We start from the raw sequence: 25,197 nt of genomic DNA on the forward strand, positions 1-25,197 counted from the left end.
AACACTTCAAATTCTTAACTTTTTTTTTTTTTTTTTTTTTTTAATCTATATTATTGGATTGTTGAGTCAATTTTGACCAATTTTTTCCTAAAAATTTATTTTGGCATTAAATTATCAAAATATATATCTATCTATATATATATATAGTTGACAAATGTGAAATCTCACGTCAGGAGAGAAGAACGAGTGCCAACGAGGATATTGGGCTTTGAAGATGGTGAATTGTGAGATCGCATATCGATTGGAGAGGAGAACAAAACATTCTTTACAAGGGTGTGGAAACCTCTCCCAACAGACGTGTTTTAAAAACCTTGAGGGAAAGTCCAAAGAGAACCATATCTATTAGTAGTGGACATGAATTGTTATAATTGGTATCAGAGCCAGACACCGAGCGGTGTGCCTGCGACGACGCTAAACCTTGAAGGGGGAGTGGGCACTGAGCGGTGGGCCAACAAGGAAGCTAAGCCCCAAAAGGAGGTTAACACCGTGCGGTGTGCCAGCAAGGATGCTGGTTCTCAAAAGAGTGTGAATCGTGAAATCCCACATCGATTTTGGGATGTGAATTGTGAAATCCTACATTGATTAGGGAGAGAAACGAGTGCTTGGGTCCCGAAGGGGATAAATTGTGAGATCCCACATCGTTGGAGAGGAGAACGAAACATTCTTTATACGGGTGTGGAAACCTCTCAACACTATCAGACACCTAAAAATCTCAAAAGAGAAAGTCGGTTAAACCAACAAAATACCTAAAAATTTGTTGAAAACATAATGTTTTTAATCAAAATGTGAAAAAGCATTTATTAAAACCCAACAAAATTTGTTGCTTTATCTCTTTTTGGTAATATTTAGAGTACTTTTATTAGTATTAATATTATATAATCGCCCTTTATTTATTTATTTATTTTTGTAATAAAAAAATAAGAGAGAAAAAAAGAAGAGCAGACAAAAAAGAAAAGAAAAAGAAGATTGTTTTAAGGCAAACATAACATAATGGTGTTTGGTGCTTTTACATAACAATCATTATATCATATGTGTCTCTGTTTTGCCTCTTTTCTTCACACCTTTCACTTCAAACCAAACATTTATGCTTTTCTGTATCGACCCAAATCCACCCCTAGCAGATATTGTCTTCTTTGGGCTTTCCCTTTCGGACTTTCTGTATCGACCCAGATCCACCGCTAGCAGATATTGTCTTCTTTGGGCTTTCCCTTTTGGACTTTCCCTCAAGGCTTTAAAACGCATATGCTAGGTGAAGGTTTCCGCACCCTTATAAATGGTGATTTGTTCTCCTCCCCCACCAATGTGGGACATCACAATCCACCCCCTTTCGGGGCCCAACGTCCTCGCTGGCACTATTTCCTTCCTCCAATCGATGTGGGATCGTGCCCCTAAATCCACCCCCCTTTGGGGTCCAGTGTCCTTACTGGCACACTGCCTCGTGTCTACCCCCCTTTGGGGAACAGCGAGAAGGCTGGCACATCGTCCGGTGTCTGGCTCTGATACCATTAGTATCGACCCAAATCCACCACTAGCAGATATTGTCCTTTTTGGGCTTTCCCTTTCGTGCTTCCCCTCAAGGCTTTAAAACGCGTCTGCTAAGGGAGAGTTTCCACACTCTTGGTGATTTGTTCTCCTCCCCAATCAATGTGGGACATCACACTTTCCTTTCAACCACACACAACTCACTACTTCCTCCTCTTTCCACCAAACCCTAATTTTTAATATCCAAAATTTTGATCATTAATTTCGTTCCCACGATTGATCTTATGTACGATTTGAATTCGAGCCCGTCATTTTTCATCTCTTAACAACGAACTAAAACAACCCAATGATTTTTTAAAACTATGATATCACAAGTTTCCCAGAGAACTGATTATAAAAGTTCTTCCGAATCTATTATTGAATGATCAAAAGATAATTGGTTATAGTCATTTGTTAAGCAGAATATGGATTATATCTAATTACATAAAGAACATTCGTGAGTTTCGTTAAAGCTATGCGTATATTTTAAAAAATATATTATTTTATTTTGTAGGACACGAGTTAAACACATCGAGTGCACAGACATGTGTAACAACTCTACTTTTAATCGAGAGATTTGGTCATTACTAAATGTATGACATGAATATTTGTCAAGACATAATCGAGTAAACACCAATTTTTGTTTTTTTATATTTAAATTAGGGTTTTTATATATGCTCGAAAGTCAAACATTCCCCAATAGTATGTGGTTCGGAGATGAATCAAGGTTGTAGCGTTATTTTTCATAAAAACAATATATATTAAATTTTAAAAATTAAAAATTAATTTTTTTTTAGTGGTGCAAATTATTTGGAAGCAACCCATGTGAAGACTCTTTTATTCTTTTCCTTTCTAATTAATAATTCCGAATCAATCTCATAAATAACATATAAAAAAATTACACTATAAAATCTTTAATTAAGAAAATAAAAAATTAACCATATATAAAACACAAAAAGTTTCACAGCAAAATAATAACAATAAAAAGTTAAAAGAGTTAAAAAGTGAAAAAGTTATTTTCAAAAGCCTTCAAGCTCATAAATGCTAATTTAATGGAATTTGTATTTCCAAAAGTAACACAAATTCCAAAGCTAAAATATTAAAAAATATTCTAATTATATATATATATATATATAATTAAACCGTAATAATTAGGTTAAATTGATCGTATTATTCGAATCATCAAATTTTTTAAACAATTCTATTTAAAAAATGGTCGCTCTTATTAACTTTATAATAAAATAAAATATACAAAAATTGACATCATATGAGGAACAAAAATCCCAAAAAAAGATTAATAAACATAATTAATAGTATTTTTATCCAATTACATTAATATGAATAACAATAATTAAAAAAAAAAAAAAAAAAAAAAAAAACATTTGTGGTGTATGCAGATAATGGATAATGGATAAAATCCAGTAGACACTCGCGATTAAGTTCCACAAAGATTATCAAAATGCATCAAATTTGTTCCCTCAAAAATCCTTTCTTTTCCACAAAAAAAATACAAATAAAAATTCCATCTTTGAAGTTCATCATCATCATCATCATCTTCTTCTTCTTCTTCTTCTTCCTCGACAACCCAAGCCCATTTCTCCTTCTCTTCTTCTTCCTCTAATTAATAAAGCTTCTTCTTTATTTGTGTTTCATGCAACACACCCTAACCCCTTCGCTTCCGATCCTTTCATGATTCTCAGCCTCTTGCACGACGACATAAACATCTCCCATGGAACATCTCCGACTAGCATCCAATCGCCATCTTTATCCTCGTACGTTGGAACGTATTCTGATCCTTTGTACCCTTCTCTCTCCGAGTATTCACCTATAAAAATCAAAACTTTATCCTTAATTTCACTCAAAAATATGTTTGGAGAGCTTTAAAGTAGACACTATTATATGATTGTGGAGATTCGTGATTTCTAATAACACGTACCAACGGTAAACTTGAACATGTCTTCGAGAGTTTGAAGAAGTTCGGGGTACCCTTTGTATAAACTAAGATCAATTTTTCTCAAGTAAGGAGCTCCATCCATGCTCACTTTCACGTAATTGCCAGTACTCTCTCCCGCCGCCGTCGCCGCCGCCGCCGTTTTCTTCCCTTGAAGGCTGTTTCTTCTAAACGATTGAACCGGCGGCCACCCCACAATCTGAGCTCTACACCACAAAAAACCCACAAAAAAAAAATTAATAATCAATCAAAAAGTTTCGATTTTTACAAGGTTTGAATCTAAACTCACTTGGAAGGAGGTGGGGTTTCGAGATTGTCATCAGAAACGGAGATATTTGAAGCGGAGGAGCTTTGGTTGGATTCCGGCAATAAGGGTCGTTTATTGTTAATGATTCTGAGAGATTGAGGTTCTTGCTTATTTCCGTCGACTCCCGGCGGTCCAAGGCGGAGCTCCGTCGCGTCGAGGTTGAGGCCAGCTTCAAACGCCATAGCAGAGCAAATCCTGGGTCAAAGTTTGAATTTTTTTTCTTCTTTTTCTCTCTCTTTTGTTTGAAGGAAACGGTTGGTGGAATGAGGGAGGAAGTGTTTGTATTTTTATACACAAAGCCTAAAAGAAAAAGGGTTGATTTTTAATTTTTAATTTAATAATTTAATAACTCATTTATTTGTGGGTTTGAATTAAGGACAAAGGCAAGGGAAGCTGTCGGTAGCAATGGCGGCAACTTTGAGGCAATGTGTCTGTGAAGCGAGGGGACAAGAGTGGGACAGCACCGAGCCTGCCCACGATCAAGGAAATGCAGCGGATCTAACAAATGGACGGCTCAGATTCCTCAATAAATTACCAACACTAATTATTTACAACGCTTAAGATGTGGGTTTTATTGGAAAAGTAGCCTTTTTTTTTTTTTTTTTTTTTTTACCATTATTATAAATTAAAGTTACCTTTAATTTTTTTTCTTAAAAGGGTTTAAAATGCATTGAGAAGGGTAACTTTATTCCCATTTATTCATTTAATACAAAATTAAACATAAGTGGTTGAGAGAACAAGTATAAGTCGTCTATCTAATCTCGTTTTTTCTGTGGCCCGACATGTCGACCCTAAAAAAAATTTAGAAGTAATAATAATTATTATTATTTGTTAAAAAAACAAAGGGAATGAAACGACAGTGGTTTATTAGAATGGAGTTGGAGAAGGTCGTTGCCATTAATAAATGAAACAAAGTTATTTACAATTCTGTAAGGTGTTCCACCATTGTTGGCTCTAACCAAATCCGCCATTAATTCTTTGAAAGCTTCGAAGAATATATATAAAAGAAAGAACTTTTTTTTGTGGCAAAGCAAGAAGGAAGAGCAGGCATCACCATTAAATTTGAGGGAGAGAGATGGGAATATTTATGAAGATTTGGGTTGTCATTTAATTAGGGTTTGCTAGTTAGGTTGATTCATTCAAATTTATGTATTTCCATATGATATCTGTTTTTGTTTATGAATCTTTCAAATGAATGGTTTATAATTGTTTGAGGAAACTTTCAAATTATTCTTTTTTGTGTGGAGATATTTTATGTTTTGATGGGAATTATTGTGTTTGGAATAATAATATAATGTGTTTTTAATTTGGTCCTAACATGGTTGAGACTAATAGTGGAAACCATTATAGACTTTGGGTGAGATCTCCGTTTGTTGGTATCAGAGTTAGATATTAGGCGGTGTGTCAAGAAGGATTCTGGACCCCAAGGGGGTGGATTGTGAGATCTCATATTAGTTGGAGAGGGGAACGAAATATTCCTCATGAGGGTGTGGAAACCTCTCCATAGTAGACGATGTCGAACCCCTAAGGGGGTAGATTGTGAGATCCTACATCGATTAGAAAGGGAAACGAAACATTCTTATGAGGGCGTGGAAACCTCTCCCTAGCATACGATGCTAGATTTCCAAAGGGGAGATTGTGAGATACCACATTGGCTGGAGAGGAAACGAAACATTTCTTATGAGTGTGGAAACTTCTCCTTAGCAGACGCGTTTTAAAATCGTGAGGCTGACGGCCAATTTGAGCTGTTACACAGAAAGAGTGTTTCATCCTCCAATTAAGCAATTTTTAGAGATCTAACAATGAATTCTAATGATAACGGATCATTTCCTTCTAGAACGAGATGAATTTAGTAGATCTTTTTAAGAGGACCAAATGTGTATGGATAAAAACTTATCATATTATTAGTGCTGGATGGTTAGCTATTCATGGTTTAGTCATACCTATTGTTTCTTTTGTAGGGTCAATATCAGCACTCAAGTTCATCCATAAACCTAATCCGAATTATAGAGCTATAATACAATGTTAATTGAATCATACGAGTCTTACGAAAAGATCTATTAGAATTCACGTTAACCAAAAGGGTACAAATCAAATACATGTCACACAACCTTAGGTATGATAAAATTTGTATCCAAAAAGTTTACCAATGACCCCACACAAACAAAAATTCGAACAAATTCAAATAACAGAAGTTGCGAAACCCTAAACCCTAAACCCTTTTACCGAGCATCAAAAAAATCAAGAATTAGTCCACCAAAGAGGTAGAAAGGAAGAAGCCAAGAAAAAGGGGGGAAAGAAATGCAAAGGGATAAGGATATAAACGTTGATTCAAGAGACAAAACACACATGGAAAGATGAGCAAGCATGTGTTGTTGGAATAAGCATTAGTTTAACAACAACAAGAACAAGAACACCAAGAAGCAGTTCCATCTTGGTGGGACTTGAATGTTAGGAGCACAGCTAGTGCGTGTCGTGGAGGCATTATGGGATGTGTCAAAGTGTTTGGTTTTTGTGTAGATTTACAGAACAATAGGGAAACAGGAAGGCAAGGATTTTATATTGTGAACAACCAAAATCAAAGCCAGCTCACAAACTCGGTGTTCTCCTGCTTCTGTCCCTCTGTCTGCTTCTCTACAAACCAAGCTTAAAGCAGAACATGATTAAATATGTACCGACGTTCACAACCTGAATCAACCATCTTAACGTTGTTAGACGAATACGACTCTCCATAATTGTATGATATTATCCACTTTAGCATAAGCTCTTATGGCCTTGCTTTGGACTTCCTAAAAGGTCTCATTACAATGGAGATAGTATTTTTTTACTATAAACCCATGACCATTCTCTAAATTAGCCGTGAGACTTTTATCATCCAACAAATGTCTCTTGTGTTTGCTCATCTTATTAACCCACCCTAAACCCTAAACCAAAAAAAACGAACACCAAGACTTCTCTATAGGTAGTATGTGTCGTGACCAACATCCAGTTCATAATTTTATTAGGAGGGTACACGAGTTGGGTTGGAAAAATCCAACGATGGGTGATCCGAACCCAATCGAAAAAAATTCAACTCAACCCAAATCGAAAAAAATCTAACCCAATCTATAAATAGTCAAGGTTAGTCTGAGTTATTTAGTCATATGAACACCCCGACATATTCTAAAATCACTTTTGTGGGTATCACAACCTTAGCAACTCAAAATGTATCAAGAATGACATTGCACCAAACACATCCTCCTATTCCTGACAAACCCTCAACTTTTCTATGGTTATATGGTCCCTTCAACTATTCTATATATCTATCATGTTCATAATAAGCGTTCATGTACAAGAACATTATGTGTTGTCTTTAAATTCATCCACAGTCATTGAATTGAATGTTCATTGGCAACATCAAGTTGGAGAAAATAGTTTAAATCTTTTCATTAATGATTGTGAACAAGTTTGTTCAAATTAAAAGAGGGATTATATTATACAATCATATTACATTTTATTCTTTTATAGGTATATTATGGATAAGTAGATCTGACAACCCAACCCGACCACTTAACCTAATTCGAAAAAGGGAGAGTTGAGTTGGGTTGTGAACTCTGAGTTGTTCAGGTCATCAACCCAACCCACTCAAATTTATGGGTTTGTCCAGAAAATTTTCCCAACTCAATCCAACCTGAGTACACCCTGGATACTACGCTTGGTTCATGATATCTTCCTACATCACCGTATTATATGTATGAAACTGGTCCCTCATCATCACATGCTCACAAACATGGACGTGGAGGACGGGCGTGAACAACATTCATACCCTACAAAGTATGTAAAAGAATTATATCAAGGAGAAGCATAAAACGAACTAGGTCATATAGTGAAGGGTCGTTGTCGACAACCACCTAATAATAATGTCCACATTGTGCAAACGTTAAATTTTATCATGTTCATGAACTAATTACTTGTGGATTAAAATGTTTTTATTTATTAAACAATAAAATTAAAAAGAAAAAAGAAACACTATTAATAAATTAAAAAATAATAGTGTCACGTTTGGGTGTACCTAATTAATCATTTCATTCCAATTTACATCATGATATTAATATCCAATACTAACCTAAGTATTGATGATTAAATACTATTATAAGAATAATAATATTTCTTAAAATTATATTATTAGTTTGAAAGACCACGTGGCAAATGGGTGGAAGCGCGTGCGGAAGGAGAGATAACGTGTGGGGCCATGGCAGGGTTGCATGTGTGGCGGTCTGAGGTGGAAGGTCCCATTGAGAATCAGGAAACCACACGGGAGGTACCATAGGACCCCACCGCATGATATCAAAATCCCCGCATTTATTATAATAACAAACAGTGGGACACGTGTCCCATAAGAAAACCAATCCCTAAAAATATTCATGAAACACAATAATTGGGCGTTTCTTTTTTGCGGGTTTTAAGGCCGCTTGTTGGGCTCTAGGCCCAGCCCAGCCCACCCCACCTTCCTCCACATTTCCTTTCATTTTCCGACACTCCCATTTTCCTATGCTTTTTTCTTTGTACCTTCCTCTTTTCACGCGTTTAGTTCATGATTTTAGTTCATCAAACTGTTTCTAATTCTCTTTTAATTTCAATTCTTTGTGTTCAATACTTTTTGTTGCCACACATGTTTTTTTCGGACGTATCGGCAATCTTCGTTAGACTTGTCCATACGACTCATCTCACGAGAAAAAAGATCAAACTTATTTAACTCGGCCAACCCAAGCTATAAAAGTTGGGTTGAATTTTTTGAAATTCGTTTGCCGGTCGACATTTGACTCAACTCAACTATGAGATTCCACGTTGGTTAGAGAAGAGAATAAAGTATTCCTTATAAAGATATGGAAACCTCATTCTGACCACAATGCGCCAAAGTGAACCATGTCGGTTAGCAGTGGGCTTGAACTGTTACACCAACTTCACTTCACCCTGCCCTATTTTTAGAATTATTATAATATTTTAGCTATTAATGCGACATATATCACAGATAAATGGGATATTTTTAAATAATTAAAAAAAATAACCTGATAACCTAACCCAATTCGAAAATAAGACGTTGTTGGGTTGGCTTGTGAACCCTATTTTGGTTACGATAGTTTTGTTTCGGAAGAAAAAAAAAAATCATAAATCAATTTCAACTAAACAATTCTTGTATAGTTTAGGTTAATTGATTGTTGATCCAAATTGCATGGAATTTATGGAACAGCCGTACCAACACTTAACAGAATTGGGCTGGGCCTGAGCAAAATTGGGCCGAGACAAGTTAGAGCCCAAAACGATGTCGGTTCGGGTAAAAACAGATCTGCCAGTTGTCATTATCAAAAGGGGAATGAAGAGGAAGAGAAACACACAACTCAGACGTCAATTATGTTCAAAGATTCGATGAATTTGATGTTGCCGCCGCCATAACAACCAATTAGATTTCACCACGATCACTCACTTCCAATTTCCACATTTTTTTTTTAATAAAAAATGACCATCCTTAACCTTTCATAAATAAAATAATTTCAATATTATTCCTTTTTCTTTCTTTTTTCTACCCATTTAATTAATTTTTAATTGCGACCAAATCTCATATTAATCAATTAATTAAGCAAACTTGGATTTAGAATTGCTATCAACTTTTATCGTTCAAATTTAACCTTCTGGTCGAGAATATATGTGTAACAAGCATCCCCTCGAGGTAGGATTAGGGTTTTATAATTGCGAAGAAAAATAGAATAATAAATAAGAGAGAGAAGAGGGGCATATGAGTAAATTCAAGGAAATGATGTTGTAAATATTGAGTAAAACAGTGAAAGCAAAGGGTGTCATGGTCAGCCCCACTCACGGTACCATTGTCTCAATTTCTACCAACATTTCGAATATTTTGTTATTGTGCGTCTAGATTCTTTCTAATTATTTTTTCCTCCCTACCCTTTTCATTTATTACTCCCGAGCTCCACTTTATTTCGACCCATCTTTTGGTGCTCGATAATGTACGTCTTATCTAGTTGAGTTATGGTCAAATTGGTTAAGTTAATGATGATATATATATACATTCTTAACATTACCCGAAATAATAAATTCAAACACATGTAAATAATTTCCCACTAAATTCAAAAGTTTAAGTTTGATGGATTTTGCATTTTGAAATGCACGAGAAATTGGTTTGTTTGTGACGTTACATGATTTTGACTCATACATAAAAGATTAAAAAAAAAAAAAGTGTATCTTTGGGTCGGGGTATATAGTCGTTTAGGGTACTGTTGAAGGAAGACGTGCGTGTGATTAGGAAGGCATTCACATCAAATTTATTAGAGAGAGAATGAAAGAAACATGGTGATAGATACGAATGAGCAGCTATGGGTTTGAGTTTAAATTTGGGAGAGCGACGTTGAGAGAGCAATGTTACCTACCGGCTTTGCAAATGTTTCCTTTTCTCTCTCTTTCTCGATGTGACCTGTCTCTAACTCACCACCATATCCTCTCGACCCTAACACCAACAAAACAACGCTCCACTGTTCTTATTTAATCAATCTTCTTCGTCTAATGTTTTATGTCTTAGTTTCGAGCTCGTGTCGAGGGCAACAAACGCGTTTCTATAATATGGGCGATAATATATGATTAAGGTAATATGAAAAGAGGGGTGAGGGTGTAGAGTAAGAGGTTTGGTGGAGTGTCTGTATGTGATTAATGGTTGACTAATTGAAACCATGTTACAGCTGCCTCCCTCCCTTCAAATCCAACCACAATCACTCCAAAATCAACGTCCTATGTTTCTCCACGTGGCGAAATCCCATTAGAGAGGACCTTGATAAGACATGCACATGCAACGCACCTTAATATTATTCTGCTCCATATATTATTTCTCTCCCACTCAAAATTGCAAAAAATTATATCACAACACACAGCGCTCTCAGGAATTTTTCATTGAGGTTTGCCGGAAAATGGTCAACATGCTTGAAACTGATCTCTGTCTCGGGCTTCCCGGCGGCGGAGGCGGCGGCGGAGGAGGAGAGCCGGAGACTCCAAAAGGTAATGGAAAAAGAGGATTCTCTGAGACGGTTGATCTGAAACTCAATATCCAATCTAAGCCTGTGGTTACCGTCGATCTGAGTACCACACAGAACATGAAGAGTACTGATTCAGAGGATCTTAGCTCCAAGGATCCTGCAAAGCCACCTGCCAAGTAATTAGCTTCCCTTCCCATCCCGTCCCGTCCCGTCTCGTTCCTTTACTCGAAACCTTGTTTAAGTTGATGGGTTATGATATTTTTTTTAATTATTTAGGGCACAAGTCGTGGGGTGGCCACCAGTCCGTTCCTACCGAAAGAACGCGATGTCTCAAAAGAGTCCCGATGGCGAAGAAAAGGGTAGTGGCTCGGCTATGTTCGTCAAAGTTTGTATGGATGGCGCACCGTATCTACGAAAGGTGGACCTAAAGACGTACAAAAGCTACCAAGAGCTCTCGAATGCTTTGGCCAAGATGTTCAGCTCCTTCACCATGGCGGGTTAGTTAACAATTGTTTTAAATACAAATTTGTAGAATAAATTGGGTTAGATCTCGAGCGAATTAATTAATTAAATTTGACGAGTTTTAATGTAAAGGTGAGTACGGGGCCCAAGGAATGATAGATTTCATGAACGAAAGCAAGTTGATGGATCTTCTAAACAGCTCTGAATACGTGCCAACCTATGAAGATAAGGATGGTGATTGGATGCTGGTGGGAGATGTCCCATGGGAGTAAGTTGCTTATCTCTGCGGCCAATCAACTTTTACGTCCGTTAATCTAATTATGTTTTATACTTTTAGGATGTTCGTTGATTCATGCAAGCGCTTAAGGATAATGAAGGGATCGGAAGCTATCGGGCTCGGTATGTATAAAAGCTTTATAGTACATAAGAAAGAAAGTTTGCATTTAAGCCCCTAAAGTAAGTGGGAATTACTTTTTGCAGCCCCAAGAGCGATGGAAAAATGCAAAAGCAGAAGCTGAAGAGGAGTTGATTGCAATATTTGTGCTTTTTTTTGTTTAATTAAAATTTAAATTTTGAATGTTGTGATTAGTAAATAGATATTAAAAGAGATTTGGGAGATTAATTAATTAATTTGTAATAGGAAACAACAAAATAAACTCTCTCTCTCTCTATATCTCTCTCTATCTCTCTCCTATCCTGTCTGTCTGTCTGGCTGTTTGTTTGTTTGTTTAATTAAAAAAAAAAAAACAATTATAATGGGTTTTGCTTTTATTTATGTCTTTCTCTTTTCTTAATTTACTTTTTTATTTTAATTTATTGTATTAATTATTGCATTTTGTAATGATTTTGGGTGTGGAAGCCATTAGGGAATTATTATTATTATTATTATTATTATTATTTTCTTTCTTTGGGGGACATGACCATGTGGATGCTTATAAAGATGTTTAATATATTAATGTGTTTTATTATCGACAGGGGTAGAAGGGTAAATTCACTACACTAAATATTATTTGAAAATTCATTACTAATTAATATCTTAATTGATAAGGAATTATGTGGGCTTAGTTAATACGGTACAACATAAAAATTACTTGGATGGAGATTAAATAAAATGAAAGAAAAAAAAAAACTATATGTTTAATTAATTCCAAAACAACAACAGTCCCGGTCATGCTTTCATGGGTAGTTAGGTCTTCGGTCATGCTTTCATAGGTAGTTAGGTACTATTCTTGTCATGTCTATACTCGCTAGAGCTAGAATGATCAGCGCCAACAGTGCTGGATTTTACAAAACTAGGGGTCATTTATTGTCACTTCATTCTTTTCTTGATTTGATCTTTTTTGTCTTACTTCTTGTAATTGATGATTCGTGTACATGTAATTAATTAGTGGTTAGATTCGCATCATAAAATGTTCCAAAATGTGATTGGTTTCGATTCTTCTTACATAAGTATATGCTATCAAAATTGTAGTGGTTGTTTATTTGCTTTTAGCTTATAACATTGTGTTCTTTCAAATTGTTTTCAACGCATTTCCTCACTCACGTTTTTTACCATATTAGAACGAATGTCACATACTTGATGTCACGTTTTTTACCATATTACCATAAGCTAGATTAGATTAGATTGAATGTTTGTAAAAATGATTTAAGTATTTGAAAAGTAATAATTGAAATGGAGGGATGAGATGTATGACATGATTTAAAAACTTTGAATGTTAACCCATATTTACGAAATTAATAGGGATGGACGGTTCTGGTATTGTTTGCCAATATGTTATGATGATAATAATAATAATAATTACAATATTATATTTAATAATAATAAGAAGAAGAACAAGTCCATGCTGTAATGCTTCCCTTCCATTTCTCTGATTTTTCTTGGATCTGACGCCCTCCATATGTAAATAATAAATAAATAATTAATTAATTATTAAATCATATTTATATAATTTAGACAATGTAGGAAATATTTTAATAATTTTAATGTGATGCAGAAAGAATATGAAATGTAGGTATCACTCTACTAGATACATAGCTTATGTTAAAAAAAATAAATATGATGTGTAACGTTTTATATTATAAAGGATTAATAATTCTTACATATCTTACTCTCCCTTTCTACCTCCTCTTCTGCCAAATAAATCCAATCATGTCCTGCAATAATTATTTCAAGAGGTTTATAGATGTAAAGAATGTTTCGTTTATCTCTCCAATTGATTTGAGATTTTCCTTTCAGATTTTCCCTTAGGTTTTAAAAGGGCTTCTGCTAGAGAGAGAGGTTTCCACACCTTTATAAAGAATGTTTCGTCCCTCTCCAATCGATATGGGATCTCAAAATCTACTCTCCTTCGGACTCTTATATCGATATGGGATCTCAAAATCTACTCTCCTTCGGACTTTTATAAAAAATGTTTCGTTTTTCTTTCCAACCGATGTGGGATCTCAGAGTTCTCTCCCCTTCGAGGCCCAGCATTCTCACTTGCACTCGTTTCCCTCTCCAATTGATGTGGGACCCTCCACCCCTTCCAGAGATCAGCCTTCCGGATGACACATCGCCTGGTGTCCACCCCTTTGAGGCTCAGCCACTTCGTTGACACATCGTTTGGTATCTAACCCTGAAACCATTTATAACGGCTCAAGCCCACCGCTAGCAAATATTATTCTCTTTGGGCCTTTCTTTCCGAACTTTCCTCCAAGGTTTTAAAAACACGTCTATTCGGAAGAAGTTTCCACATAAAAATGTTTCGATCCCGTCTCTAACCGAGGTGGGATTTCACATTAATATTGTTTTTTTTTTTAATAATAGCTTCAACAGTAGCACCTGATAGGATATTTTCTTCCAATTATTTCGAAGTTTTTACTGTTTGATAATCTGCAAAGCAGAGCAGACAATGGATGATCTATGGGAAAAGATATTATTCCCTTGCAAAAGGAAGGAAGGAAAAGGCTCCTGAAATACACACAGACAGATCGCTCTCTTTAGCAATCATCGACACGAGAGTACTGTTGACTTCTGACAATCGAGAGGAAAACGTCGACGGAGTACAAAACGGCCGAAGGAAAACTTCTTTGAAGAAGAAAATAACGGAAAAGAAAGGGAGAGAGAAATATTTACGCTGAAGACCAGATGGTTGGTTGTTATTTCATTCCCTCTCCCATTAAACGGGAGCTTAATTCAGATATCCAAAGCCAAAAATAACTAACAAAATTTAAGGAAACTGTGTGAATAACCGAATAGAGAAAAAAACCATAGCTTTTATCTAACAAGTACAGCTTCAGCTTCTCATCCTGTAACGAAAATGCTGTCGAAATCGACAGCACAAGACAACCTCGTCCCACAACAATGTCTTTCCACTGTGATTGCTCACGGAAAACTCATCTTGGTTCAAAATAACCGGAACAACGCCCAAGAAATGAAAAGAAGCAACTGTAACAAGTTAATGACTGTAATATACAAGTGAATGTTGCCAAGGCAGAGCCAATCCAGATTGAAGATATCAATTGTAATGTTCAAGAACATGGTTACAAGCCAATGATGGAAAGAGTTGGAAGTGGACTAATTCCTGCAACTTCAGCTTCTGTTAAACATGGAAACTTATAGGATGTTTGGATCCTATGATCAGGCTAGAGGTGAAGTTGACACTGACACACGAGCAACGCATTACTAAATCCAATATGGTTTGCCTTAGTTGCTTTAGATTAAGCCCACCGCTAACAGATATCGTCCGCTTTGGTCTATTACGTATCATTGCCAGCCTCACGATTTTAAAACACGTCCACTAGGGAGAGGTTTCCACACCCTTATAAGAAATGCTTCATTCTCCTCTCCAACCGATGTGAGATTTCAAAATTCACCCCCTTAAGGGCCCAACGTCCTCGTTGGCACACTGCCTCGTGTCTTGCTCTAATACCATTTGTAATAGCCTAATCCCACTGCTAGCAGATACTGTCTATTTTGGTCCGTTACATATAGCCAACAGCCTCACGATTTTAAAATGCGTCTATTAGGGAGAGGTTTCCACACCCTTATAAGAAATGTTTCGTTCCCCTCTCCAACCGACGTGGAATCTCACAAATAACTTTAGAACAAGAAAAAGAATGGTTCTGTTCATAATTCTACTCCAGCTAATGACCAAACATCATCCTAACTTGTAATTAGCTTTACCAGAGATGGAACTAAGCCTTTGCCTCAGATCACCTCAAACTACACAACTTGAGGGTCAGGTTAGTTCTATTTCCTAAAGTAATAGTAGACCATTTGATAATAAGCAACTTCCCCACCTGTCCTGTGTCGAGGATTGTTGGGAGGAAGTGAGACATTTTGGGAACTTTAGAGCAAAGTCATGAGAGGTTATGCTCAAAATAGACAATATCATATCATGGAGGTTCGTGATTCCTAACATCCTCCTACCCTGCCCTTTTCTTGCATATTTCTACTAAATTACGAACTACAGACATGGCAGTATACCATCGAAGGGTCGGTCAGCCAGTGACGCATCTGCACGACATCGCAGAACTGTGGCAACAAACAGCCACAGAACGAATACAGATATCTGTGGGCAGCTAAGCCAAGAGAATTTTGTGAAGGTTCTATCTAATGGTCTATAAAGTTGTCATCCTATAATGATACTCAAAGAATAATATATTCAACAAGAATCCAATTCAGTGACTAATTTAGTTTATGCAAATTCAAAGGGAAACATACAACAACGATAACATCCCAGTAATCAACAGATCAAACTCAGAAACACAAGCTAAAAGTAAAAGGAACGATAATGAGCAAAATTCAGAGCATAATGGAAATGAATACTTTTCTGCAATTCATTGTGTTCTGCAATGTACATTTCATCTAACAAATATCAGTATATAAACCAGCAAACAGTCAAATTTCTTTAGCTAAATCAATTGAAAAGAAGAACAGTAATTCAACAAACTCACATATTCAATCAGATGCCGCTGTAATCACCTCTCGGGCTCTCCAACAGCGTATCCCCAAAAGGGTCTTGCAAATCCCCAAGAGCATCCTCCGTGCCCTTCAAAGCCGCATGCAAACAAACCACCACGGCTCCAATGGCAAGCGAAATCAGCACATTCACGAAAACCCCTGTCAAAGCCAGCGCCAATCCGGTAGCCAACCCAAGAATGATGACCAAAACAAAATCTCCCAACTCAAAACCAAAAACCCTAATTGGGTCGTCGCGGGAGAAGTAAAGGACGAACCAGGCAACAAAGACAAGGAAGAACACAATCATGGAAAACGGATGGTAGATGAGGCCAAGAAAGATGAGAAGCAAGACGACCAGACAGTAATTGGAAAGGAAACGGGTCAAGTTCTGAGAAATCCGAGAGGTCGCGTCGGAGAAGGAAGAAGGAAGGCTGAGAGACAATGGGTCGAGGAATTCCCGCCATGGACGGCGGGTGGCGATGACGGATCGACCGGCTTCCTTGAAAGTGACGGCGAATTCAGCGGTCGACATTGGGATAAAAACCTGAAAATTTGGCCGGAGAAAGGCTGGTAATGACTGTCAAGAGTGGAAGATCCCAAGCTCCAATCAAAATAATCGGTCCACTCTAATGACAATTTTTATTCGGTGCAAGTTTTTTTTTAAAAAAAAAAAGTTATTTATTTTTCCACCAAATTAATTATTTAAATTATGTATCTTTAAAATTGAAATAAATAGAAACAACTATTTTAATTGTCAATTAAGCTGCAAAAAGATTTAATTTTTTTACAATACATCAATTTCTAAAAGGTAGAGATGAACAATAAGTTCTTATTTCATAGGTCGTTGTAAACGAATCTGATTCGAGTTCGACGAAAACAACAGCAACAACTGGAACTGGGTTAGATAGTAAGACATAGACATCCAAAGCAGTGATTGGAAATATGGAAATATGGCATCATCTGTTTGGATCTTCAATACCAAAAGCTTGATTAGTTGATATGGGATATATTTGGATTGAACAGTACTGTCTTGCATCTCCAACTAATAAGATTCAATGCATCCTGCTCTCGGACGCCCTTAAATCAAGACACTCAAATGAATTATCATTTGCCAAAAAGTAAGAACAAACAGAAAGATGCAGAAGGGAAGAAGAAATCAGCATTACCAAATTTGTGTGTTGTTCTAAGTTTGCAAGCCTAACTCATCGGCTTCCGACAAAGAAATGGGTCCAAGTGTGTTGCTACCTTCTAAGCTAGCAAGCATCACAAACTCCTTTTTGATGCATCCTCTTTTCTCTATCCATCTCACACCAAGCACATTGAACCGTACAGCGCTCTCGGTTCGAATAGTGGCGAATTCGTTGCTTGAGAACACAGGATTCTTACCACCAACATAATGGTAGGTTGGCATTTTACGAGATGAAAGAAACACGTAGTTGATCGGTCCACATTTTAGGAGCAATCCGCGACGAAATACGTGACGAACAACTCCAAGCAAGATTTCTCCCCCTGAAGGCACAAAGGTTCGGCAGCCAAAGGTAATGGGGAATGTAACATACTGAGATTTATTCTTGCACTGTCCCTTGCCTATGCTCTTCAAGCTAGTAACAGCAATAAAATAGCCATGGTCTTTGCTGGCCCTCTCCTTCAATAAGTTCTCTAATAGACGTGCCATAATGTACCTCTGGAAGTTGAGACCATCTCTATCTGCCTTTTCAGCCACCACTTTCACATCTCTCACTAGTTCCACTTCACAAAACATTTCCCAAATCTGATATAATTCATGAAAAACAATACAACTATCAAAAACATTTATCAATCTACTTCTTGTAAGAAACTGGAAATTTGTAGGCATTCAGGAATTTAATCAGGAACCAAACGTAAAAGAAAATGTCAAACATCTGAGCCACCAATCTACTTCTTGAATTCATCCACTTGGAGAAAAATGCTTCAGAATATGAGATTTTCAGCCATATCTCCAGCCATCACTTGTGGAGGAGAAAGGATAAAATGAATCAAAGAATGAATTATGTGTTCATGTTGGTCTCTAACATCAGCGTTATGAAATGAAGATAAAATAAAAGGTCAACAGTGTCATGAACTAGAAAACTAAAAGGTTCTTGTATCTAGCGAATATTGAACAATAAATCCACCGAGAACAGGTGGAGTATATTAGTAGAACACCTAGAAGGATTCCAAACAGCAGAATTAAAAACTTGAGATCGCTATGTATGTTATAAATTGGACGATCGCACATCGATCAAATACTCTTCGACTCTTTAAGAAAAAAATTATAACAAAGATACCAGAGTGTTTGGTGATTCTGTGGATTCCAAGTGGAACAATGACGAATAAGCAATGGATCCACCCGAATATGCTCGGCGATTTATACTTTTCAATGTTATGCCAAATCCAGTCCAATCATTTCATGACTACTCACCGAAATCTGATTCTCTGTTCACTAATTGACCACACGAACTTTAATTCGAGTAAGCAACACAATCGCCAATGGATCACACTCTCCGATTAATTCCAATAACCTCAACATCCAAACAGAGGATCGAATCAAGAATCAAACTGCAAATGAGAAACCACAGACTCTGCCTCGAATAACAGATGTACAAAACGGACATAAACTCAATTATCCTTCAATTACAGAGAGCCAGAACCGGCTACAGATCTCCAATTCGAAATTCAAACACATCCATAAACTTTCAAAAATCAAATACGATGCGAACGAAATTCTTCCACACGGATTATAGAGGCGCGAAGGTAATGAGGAGATACCTGTTACAGAAAACTGAGGGCGGCAGAGGCGGAGGCGGACGCGGACGCAGAGGAGCGGCGGCGAGAATTGCGAGGAACTAGAAAAGTGAAATTGGGCGCGCAAAACGAACCGTTGCCATGTTCTGATTGGTGAAGTGCATTGCAATGGATAAGCGAAGGCTAATGGCTTTGCCATTTATACAGGAACAAAATTTGGATATTGGAAATGGACGCTGCTCCGATATGCTTACTTTTCGTCGTTTCTCCCATCTAATTTATGACGTGTCAATGTAATTCCTATTTTTTATGCTTTATAATTACAAATTTAGTCTTTTGAATTAGTCCAATTAATTTTCTAAATTTATTAATTTTAAAAAGTTCTCTTAATACACCTTAAAATTTTTAATTTAGAATCCATACACACATGATACACAAAATTTTTTTTTTAAAAAAAAAAATTAAAATAGTATTAAACAGAAAATTCAATTTTATAATTAATAATCAAATATTTTTTTAAAAAAATTTAAATTTAAAAAATTATAGACTAAACTTATAATTTTTACCTTTTATCTCTTGTTCGTGGTCTAGCAGACAATTGTGCTTGTTCGATACATCTCAAGCTTCGTCGATACATCTCTAGCTTCGTCGATACATCTCTAGCTTTCTTCTCTGAGTTTCATGGGTCTCACATTTTACCAATGTGCTGTTAGTTAGATATCTTTAGTAATCGCTCCTCTGACAACTCGTACATTTTCCAATTGAATTCCTCGATACATCTCTAGCTTCCTTCTCTGAGTTTCATGGGTCTCACATTTTACCAATGTGCTGTTCGTTAGATATCTTTAGTAATCGCTCCTTCTCCGACGACTCGTACATTTTCCAATCGAATTCCATATGGGGGTTTAATCTAGAGATAGGTGGAACAAAACTGCGAAACAAAGTCGCCCAAAACCACCTCGCGCCGGGTTGGATTATCCCAGTAGTATGGCAAGGAAGTTCCAAGCTCGAGTACAATGGAGAGGATTGGGAGAAAGTTGAAGAAATTTGGGTACATGGATGATGATAATGAAGATTAGGGGCTAGAGAGAGCCATTGATGCACAGATGCAAGACCATCATTGGCAGAAATGAGTCTCCCTGAGTCAGAATTGAGGAGGTTGAGGAACTTATTGTTTCAAAAGCACAAGATGAAGATAGGCATTTGAATAATAGCTATTTGATCTGATCCCAATATAAGAAACATTCTCCAGTCAAATAAAACAAATCGAAAGAACCTTAAAGAACACACACACAGGCATCACATGCACAGCTTAGGCATTCTTAGTTAAACAACTAGAACATGTCTCTGAACCATCAAAATCATCTTTCACTGTTTATAGAAATTAAATCCCGGTCAAAAAGTAGCCAAAAATAGACTAATACAGCAAAAAATAAATATCCATAAAACTTGACGAGATGGAGAGTATGCTCCCAGACCAACAAATGGTAATCTCTCTTCACTTCAGAGGAATGAACCTGGATGAGTGAGTAGCACCAATACCAGGTCTACCGTGCTTAACAGGCTTGTATGATATGGAAAACTCAGCTAGGTAATGGCCGATCATCTCAGGCTTGATTTCAACCTGGTTGAAGGTCTTCCCATTGTAAACTCCAATGATGCTTCCAATCATTTCAGGTACTATGATCATATTACGAAGGTGAGTTCTAACAGGTTCTGGCTTCTCACCCGGTGGTGCCTCACGTTTCTGTACATAAAAGGGGAAAGAACATGTGAGATTGATATCACATTCTCCAAGCCACCATTCACCCATGAAACGTCACTAGTAAGCAGTAACATTCGATCATAGAAGACAGATGAGAGGTAAATTTATCTGAACACAAGACTCTTAAGGCCAATGGGGAAAATGCAAATTAGTCATAATTGGGAGAGGTTCTGCCTACGCTCAGATTCTTGGAGCATCAAGAATTATGTAGGTGGGTGTCTTTCGGTTTCAATACAGATTCCAAATTGAATCAAGCGAACCCTGTGGCAGAACAATACTTAGGGAGGCAACCAAATCAAACAAAGCACCACACTTTCACAAAAGTCGGGGAATTAGTAGTACTCCGAACGATATCCATCTAAGTGATCTCGTTTACCTCAAGTTAAAAGCAGTTTCAGGAAAACCACCGAATTTCTTTCCCAAAACCACCTTATAACAACCAAGAAAAGCATACAACCCGCGGATTTGATAATAGCACGGTACATTAAGGTGGACTTGTATTTTTCTATCTAGCATACTACCAATGAATTAGACACGCACGTACAGGTAGCAGATTTAAGCAAATGAAATAAACTTTTCCAGTTACAAAATGGAACATAAATAGGAAGGGGAGCAATTACCGCTTTGCGAAGCTTCTTGATCAAAGCCATTGGCTTTCTAGTCAGACCCCTCCGGAACCTAAAACAGAAAACGGAGAGGAAGAGTAAAAATCAGCAAATAAATCATTCCAATTACATTTATCATTTGAACTACCTTCTGCGAGCCCTAGCAGTGAAGAGCTTGACGAGCTCGTCGGTGGACATGTCGAGGAGAGCATCCAAATCGACTCCACGGAAACTGAACTTCTTGAACGTCCTCTTCTTCGGCACTCCTCCGGCCGCCGCGACATCGGGATTATCGTCCGCCTACGAACACGAAATCTAGGTTAGATGAAGTAAACAAACGTCAAACCAGAATGCGAAAAATTCTTCGAGCCTTACCATGGTTGGAGTTCAGAAATCAGAAGCCCTAGGCTGAGTGCAACTGAGGATTGTGGCTGCTAGGGTTTTCAGTGGAGTAAATTTGCCGATTAAGATCATATATAAACTGTAAAGCCCTGGACTGCAATTATATTTGCTTAAAAGCCCTTTAACTTTTAATATTCAACTTTCGCCCCAAATACTACAAATTGGGCCTCATAGGTAAGCCACGGTAGAAAACAGGCCGAATATATCGAAGCAACAAAGCCCAAATATATATATATATATATATATATATATATATTTTAATGAGTTTATTTAATATTACTATTATTATTGTTATTATATTTTTCCTTCTATAATTTTTCACGTACTTTATCTAAATCCTTAAATTTTATTTCTTAATAATTATTTTCTTTTCAATATTTAATTATTAAGTTAATTTTTTTTAATTATTTAACATGCTCTGGTTCCCTTTTAATACATTATTTAAAAATTTAATATCAATTCATTTGAGGTTAGATATCATATACCCTTTTTGATGACTAACATAATCTCTCGCACGTAGAACGTTCTTATGAACGAAGAACGAATGTATGCAAAAATAAGACATAATACACATACAAAAAGAACGAATACTTAAATACCACGTTTTCTTTTTTTTCACTTCAACCACTCATTAAATTTACAAGTTTTTTCACCGTAAAAATTCATTTGAGATTGTTCTTGAACTTTCTAGCTTTTTAATCACATATCTAAGCTCTTTTTGACAAGTGAGCCTTAAAGAGGTTGGAGTCATTTCTTTCAAAATGGAACCAGGTTCAGAAAATAGGCTCGAGTTTGGGTAAAGCTCATGAACTGATTCTGCATCGATGTTTAAATTACTCAACGTTGTCAACCATGCATGTGCCTCTGGGTCAACCATCTCAAACGACTTGTTGCTATCTTTTCTATAGATCAACTGCAAAATTTGAAACATTAAAAATAATGAATACACCAAACATTCAAATTCGAATTCATATATCATTTTATAAAGTTTTTTGTAACGGTTCAAACCTACCACCACTAGTAGATATTGTCTTCTTAGGACTTTCCCTTCTATGCTTCTCCTCGAGATTTTTAAAATCCATTTGAAAGGGAGATGTTTCCCGTAAAGGTGTTTCGTTCTACTCAAGTATGAGATAAATGATCCATACCATACCATTATTTTATTCAACTATTCACATAATCTACATTCCATTCATGATGTTCGAGATCCAACCAAATAAGTTTAAAATAGTTTAAAATACCTTAGGTGGGTTGCCAGTGGAATTGGTGGAATAGAGCCTGACGCTATCAACAACTTTGGAGTATTTTGGAAAAGCATTAGCAAATCTCTTGTGGGATTGCAACTGAGAATTCACCCTCACAGCCCTTCCCATCATTATGGCTCTCCTGCACAAATCATCACAGCCTTCATTAGAACCATAAATGGCTCAAGATATCAATACCAAAGCGCCAAATTTTGGCTTCGATCCTTACCTTATTCCTCTAACAACAGCTAGATGAGCATCACAAACAACTCCAACCAACTCTATTCTATACGCCATTCTATTTTGCATTTCTCCATGCGCCTTCCTCAATTCCTTCTCTTCTTCTTCACTCATAGCCTCCCAGTAATTCTCTGTCACTTTTCCATTCTCTACCTTGTACCCAACTCCCATTCGATATCGACGTTTGTGAATGTTTCGAGCCATTTCAATGGTCTGCATAACGTATGGCTCCCAAGACAGAGTGCCATCCAAGATCACATCCCGTCCCTCGTTTAACGCTGTGACCAGCAACGATGATGCAGCATCGGTTGATGGCTGGTGTACCTGTTACGATTCGTCGTAGTTAGTTGGTTTGTTCATTGAAACAATTCGAGATGTAATTTAATGTGTGAGTAGGAAGACGCTCACCAATTCGGCAGTTTGAAGCATGTCATCGTGATAGCCCATTGAGCTGATGGCTTTGTAGATAACATCAGTCTCTTTGAAGGCATCTGCCTCTACCATCACTCTATTTGTTTCTGCTTCCAACCAGAAGGGCCTGCATAATTAGCAACTGTTTATCAGCAAACTTCGATATAAAATTTCTAAACGAGCTTCTATATCAATATTACGCACTCTTTGCAAATGTCTTTGAGGACAGTACTCTTGCCAGCCCCCATGCCACCACCCATAAGAAGAAGCACAGGCCTCCTATCTCTTCGAGACGATGGCGGTATCGTGTGGGAGAATTTCGACTCGCCCTTAGATGGAGCACAACCTATCTTCTTCATTTCCTCCACCAAAGTAGAGAATACCCTTGTCACTTTCAGATCCTTACACACCCTATCGAACCTCTCCTTCCTATCAAATGGCCAGAAACCAATATAGGAAAATAAATACTCAGAATCTTCACTTATTGAAGTTATCAAATGGATCTTAATTCTATTCTAGAAGATGCACCATGATTGAAGTTTCAAAGTTCAAACTCAGGAACCAAATTTGACTTCTCAAGCAAATTGACAGATCTAAAATGAAAATACCTAGTCGCTGCCACCACAAGATCTTTCAGCTTCATGCGCTCGGAGTCGACACTCAAAACCTATCATTAAATCCGCCATTAATTAAGGGATATACTGAAATTTTAACATCATGTTCATCATTTTTTGGGGGAGGATTGACGAATTTACCTGACTGATCATCAAGGGAGCTTGGCTCCAATGGAATGCGAAATAACTCGAGATGCATTGATCAAACTCATCCATTAACTTCAGATACAGAGATTCCGCCTCGGATTCACTCGCGAAATATGCATAAATTTCTTCCACGCATCCATTCGTCTTCCTCAAATAATTGTTCGCTAGCTTGCAGAGTTGAGGATAGTCATCTGCATCTGAAAGCCCTAACTGCCTCGCTGCAAAATGAAAACCTCAAAATGTTAGGGTTAGATATTCCATTTTACATGGAATTAGGTTTGTAGTCAGTAAAAACGAAGGAGGACTTTACCAACATAATGCGAAAATCTCTCCAAGAAACCAACGCGGCCGGTCTCCGTTATATGTAGATGCGGAATCAACTTGTGATTGTTGATTACAGCCTTCGAAGTCCGCCGGAAATGGCTTTTCCCGATAGCAGCGATGCCTTCGACGAAGGAAGGGCTAAGATGGTGCGACGATGGAATGACCTTCCCGAAGCCGCCATCTGAGCACAGAGCAAGTAGCAGAAAAGTTAGTCTTCAATATTCAATGAATTTCAAAGATCAAAATCAAAGAAATGTTAGGAAAACAGCTTTGATTACCTTCATGCTTCATGATGAAATTTTTTATAAAAAAAAAAAAAAAAAAAAAAAAAAAAAAAAAAAAAAAAAAAAAAAAAACAGAGAGATCGGAGGTAGAAGATGAGGATCTCTGATTGCTAGTCCTCGGCTTCGTTGGTGTTTGAAATTTGGAGGTTCATATATTTATAGGCTTACTCCACTGATTTGAAAATATGTGGGG

The 25,197-nt window shown here is 37.0% G+C and overlaps 6 protein-coding genes across 11 annotated transcripts; 1 reads left to right on the forward strand and 5 right to left on the reverse strand.

Annotated features, from left to right (window-relative positions):
• Positions 1 to 2,791: 2,791 nt before the first annotated feature.
• On the reverse strand, positions 2,792 to 4,046 carry LOC111799884 (auxin-responsive protein IAA4). Its single transcript, XM_023683377.2, has 3 exons — positions 3,762 to 4,046; positions 3,458 to 3,678; positions 2,792 to 3,346 (listed from the first exon to the last, which is right to left on the reverse strand). The coding sequence occupies exons 1-3, from the start codon at positions 3,959 to 3,961 to the stop codon at positions 3,171 to 3,173; spliced, it is 597 nt and encodes a 198-aa protein (XP_023539145.1). The 5' UTR covers positions 3,962 to 4,046; the 3' UTR covers positions 2,792 to 3,170.
• A 6,614-nt stretch (positions 4,047 to 10,660) lies between these two features.
• Positions 10,661 to 12,031, forward strand: LOC111785088 (auxin-responsive protein IAA14-like). Its single transcript, XM_023665563.2, has 5 exons — positions 10,661 to 10,974; positions 11,075 to 11,295; positions 11,393 to 11,528; positions 11,598 to 11,659; positions 11,741 to 12,031. Exons 1-5 carry the CDS (start codon positions 10,733 to 10,735, stop codon positions 11,776 to 11,778), a joined length of 699 nt encoding a protein of 232 aa, XP_023521331.2. The 5' UTR covers positions 10,661 to 10,732; the 3' UTR covers positions 11,779 to 12,031.
• Positions 12,032 to 12,941: 910 nt separating this feature from the next.
• LOC111785089 (PRA1 family protein D-like) lies at positions 12,942 to 16,876 on the reverse strand. Of its 3 annotated transcripts, none has more exons than XM_023665564.2 (2): positions 16,199 to 16,876; positions 12,942 to 13,144 (listed from the first exon to the last, which is right to left on the reverse strand). In XM_023665564.2, the coding sequence occupies exon 1, from the start codon at positions 16,735 to 16,737 to the stop codon at positions 16,207 to 16,209; it is 531 nt and encodes a 176-aa protein (XP_023521332.1). In that variant the 5' UTR covers positions 16,738 to 16,876; the 3' UTR covers positions 12,942 to 13,144; positions 16,199 to 16,206. The 3 variants fall into 3 exon arrangements, with proteins under 3 accessions (XP_023521332.1, XP_023521333.1, XP_023521334.1); XM_023665565.2 differs by having other exon boundaries at positions 12,942 to 13,152; XM_023665566.2 differs by lacking the exon at positions 12,942 to 13,144 and adding an exon at positions 16,046 to 16,091.
• Positions 16,877 to 17,014: 138 nt separating this feature from the next.
• Positions 17,015 to 19,156, reverse strand: LOC111799576 (DNA-directed RNA polymerase V subunit 7-like). 4 transcript variants are annotated; one of them, XM_023682955.2, is made up of 4 exons: positions 18,993 to 19,151; positions 18,086 to 18,193; positions 17,372 to 17,976; positions 17,015 to 17,282 (listed from the first exon to the last, which is right to left on the reverse strand). In XM_023682955.2, exons 2-3 carry the CDS (start codon positions 18,134 to 18,136, stop codon positions 17,389 to 17,391), a joined length of 639 nt encoding a protein of 212 aa, XP_023538723.1. In that variant the 5' UTR covers positions 18,137 to 18,193; positions 18,993 to 19,151; the 3' UTR covers positions 17,015 to 17,282; positions 17,372 to 17,388. The 4 variants fall into 4 exon arrangements, with proteins under 4 accessions (XP_023538723.1, XP_023538729.1, XP_023538727.1 ...); XM_023682961.2 differs by having other exon boundaries at positions 18,105 to 18,193; positions 18,993 to 19,144; XM_023682959.2 differs by lacking the exon at positions 18,086 to 18,193 and having other exon boundaries at positions 18,993 to 19,156.
• Positions 19,157 to 20,267: 1,111 nt separating this feature from the next.
• On the reverse strand, positions 20,268 to 21,870 carry LOC111799529 (small ribosomal subunit protein uS19x-like). The gene is made up of 4 exons (XM_023682882.2): positions 21,714 to 21,870; positions 21,487 to 21,638; positions 21,354 to 21,411; positions 20,268 to 20,715 (listed from the first exon to the last, which is right to left on the reverse strand). The coding sequence occupies exons 1-4, from the start codon at positions 21,714 to 21,716 to the stop codon at positions 20,467 to 20,469; spliced, it is 462 nt and encodes a 153-aa protein (XP_023538650.1). The 5' UTR covers positions 21,717 to 21,870; the 3' UTR covers positions 20,268 to 20,466.
• A 437-nt stretch (positions 21,871 to 22,307) lies between these two features.
• On the reverse strand, positions 22,308 to 25,100 carry LOC111800690 (calmodulin calcium-dependent NAD kinase-like). The gene is made up of 9 exons (XM_023684496.2): positions 24,999 to 25,100; positions 24,707 to 24,901; positions 24,391 to 24,614; positions 24,244 to 24,302; positions 23,840 to 24,064; positions 23,633 to 23,762; positions 23,214 to 23,548; positions 22,982 to 23,126; positions 22,308 to 22,653 (listed from the first exon to the last, which is right to left on the reverse strand). The coding sequence occupies exons 1-9, from the start codon at positions 25,009 to 25,011 to the stop codon at positions 22,390 to 22,392; spliced, it is 1,590 nt and encodes a 529-aa protein (XP_023540264.2). The 5' UTR covers positions 25,012 to 25,100; the 3' UTR covers positions 22,308 to 22,389.
• Positions 25,101 to 25,197: the final 97 nt, after the last annotated feature.

This window comes from Cucurbita pepo, chromosome 8 (assembly GCF_057944985.1).
Source record: "Cucurbita pepo subsp. pepo isolate OVF chromosome 8, ASM5794498v1, whole genome shotgun sequence".
Classification (NCBI taxonomy): domain Eukaryota; kingdom Viridiplantae; phylum Streptophyta; class Magnoliopsida; order Cucurbitales; family Cucurbitaceae; genus Cucurbita; species Cucurbita pepo.

Excerpts from the sequence above, each read along its gene's own strand:
- LOC111800690 (XM_023684496.2), bottom strand. Across the intron at positions 24,615-24,706 it reads GAGATTTTCGCATTATGTTG|CGAGGCAGTTAGGGCTTTCA; the intron begins GTAAAGTCCTCC and ends TTCATTTTGCAG. Across the intron at positions 23,127-23,213 it reads GCTGTTGTTAGAGGAATAAG|GAGAGCCATAATGATGGGAA; the intron begins GTAAGGATCGAA and ends TGATTTGTGCAG.
- LOC111785089 (XM_023665564.2), bottom strand. The coding sequence starts at position 16,737 with ATGTCGACCGCTGAATTCGCCGTCACTTTCAAGGAAGCCGGTCGATCC.
- LOC111799529 (XM_023682882.2), bottom strand. Across the intron at positions 21,412-21,486 it reads ACTGCTAGGGCTCGCAGAAG|GTTCCGGAGGGGTCTGACTA; the intron begins GTAGTTCAAATG and ends TTTCTGTTTTAG. Across the intron at positions 20,716-21,353 it reads TCAAGAAGCTTCGCAAAGCG|AAACGTGAGGCACCACCGGG; the intron begins GTAATTGCTCCC and ends TTTTATGTACAG.
- LOC111799576 (XM_023682955.2), bottom strand. The coding sequence starts at position 18,136 with ATGAATTCAAGAAGTAGATTGGTGGCTCAGATGTTTGACATTTTCTTT. Across the intron at positions 17,977-18,085 it reads TGTTTGACATTTTCTTTTAC|ATTTGGGAAATGTTTTGTGA; the intron begins GTTTGGTTCCTG and ends GAATTATATCAG.
- LOC111799884 (XM_023683377.2), bottom strand. The coding sequence starts at position 3,961 with ATGGCGTTTGAAGCTGGCCTCAACCTCGACGCGACGGAGCTCCGCCTT. Across the intron at positions 3,679-3,761 it reads GAAACCCCACCTCCTTCCAA|AGCTCAGATTGTGGGGTGGC; the intron begins GTGAGTTTAGAT and ends TTTGTGGTGTAG. Across the intron at positions 3,347-3,457 it reads CATGTTCAAGTTTACCGTTG|GTGAATACTCGGAGAGAGAA; the intron begins GTACGTGTTATT and ends TGATTTTTATAG.
- LOC111785088 (XM_023665563.2), top strand. The coding sequence starts at position 10,733 with ATGGTCAACATGCTTGAAACTGATCTCTGTCTCGGGCTTCCCGGCGGC. Across the intron at positions 11,529-11,597 it reads GTGGGAGATGTCCCATGGGA|GATGTTCGTTGATTCATGCA; the intron begins GTAAGTTGCTTA and ends TTATACTTTTAG. Across the intron at positions 11,660-11,740 it reads ATCGGAAGCTATCGGGCTCG|CCCCAAGAGCGATGGAAAAA; the intron begins GTATGTATAAAA and ends TACTTTTTGCAG.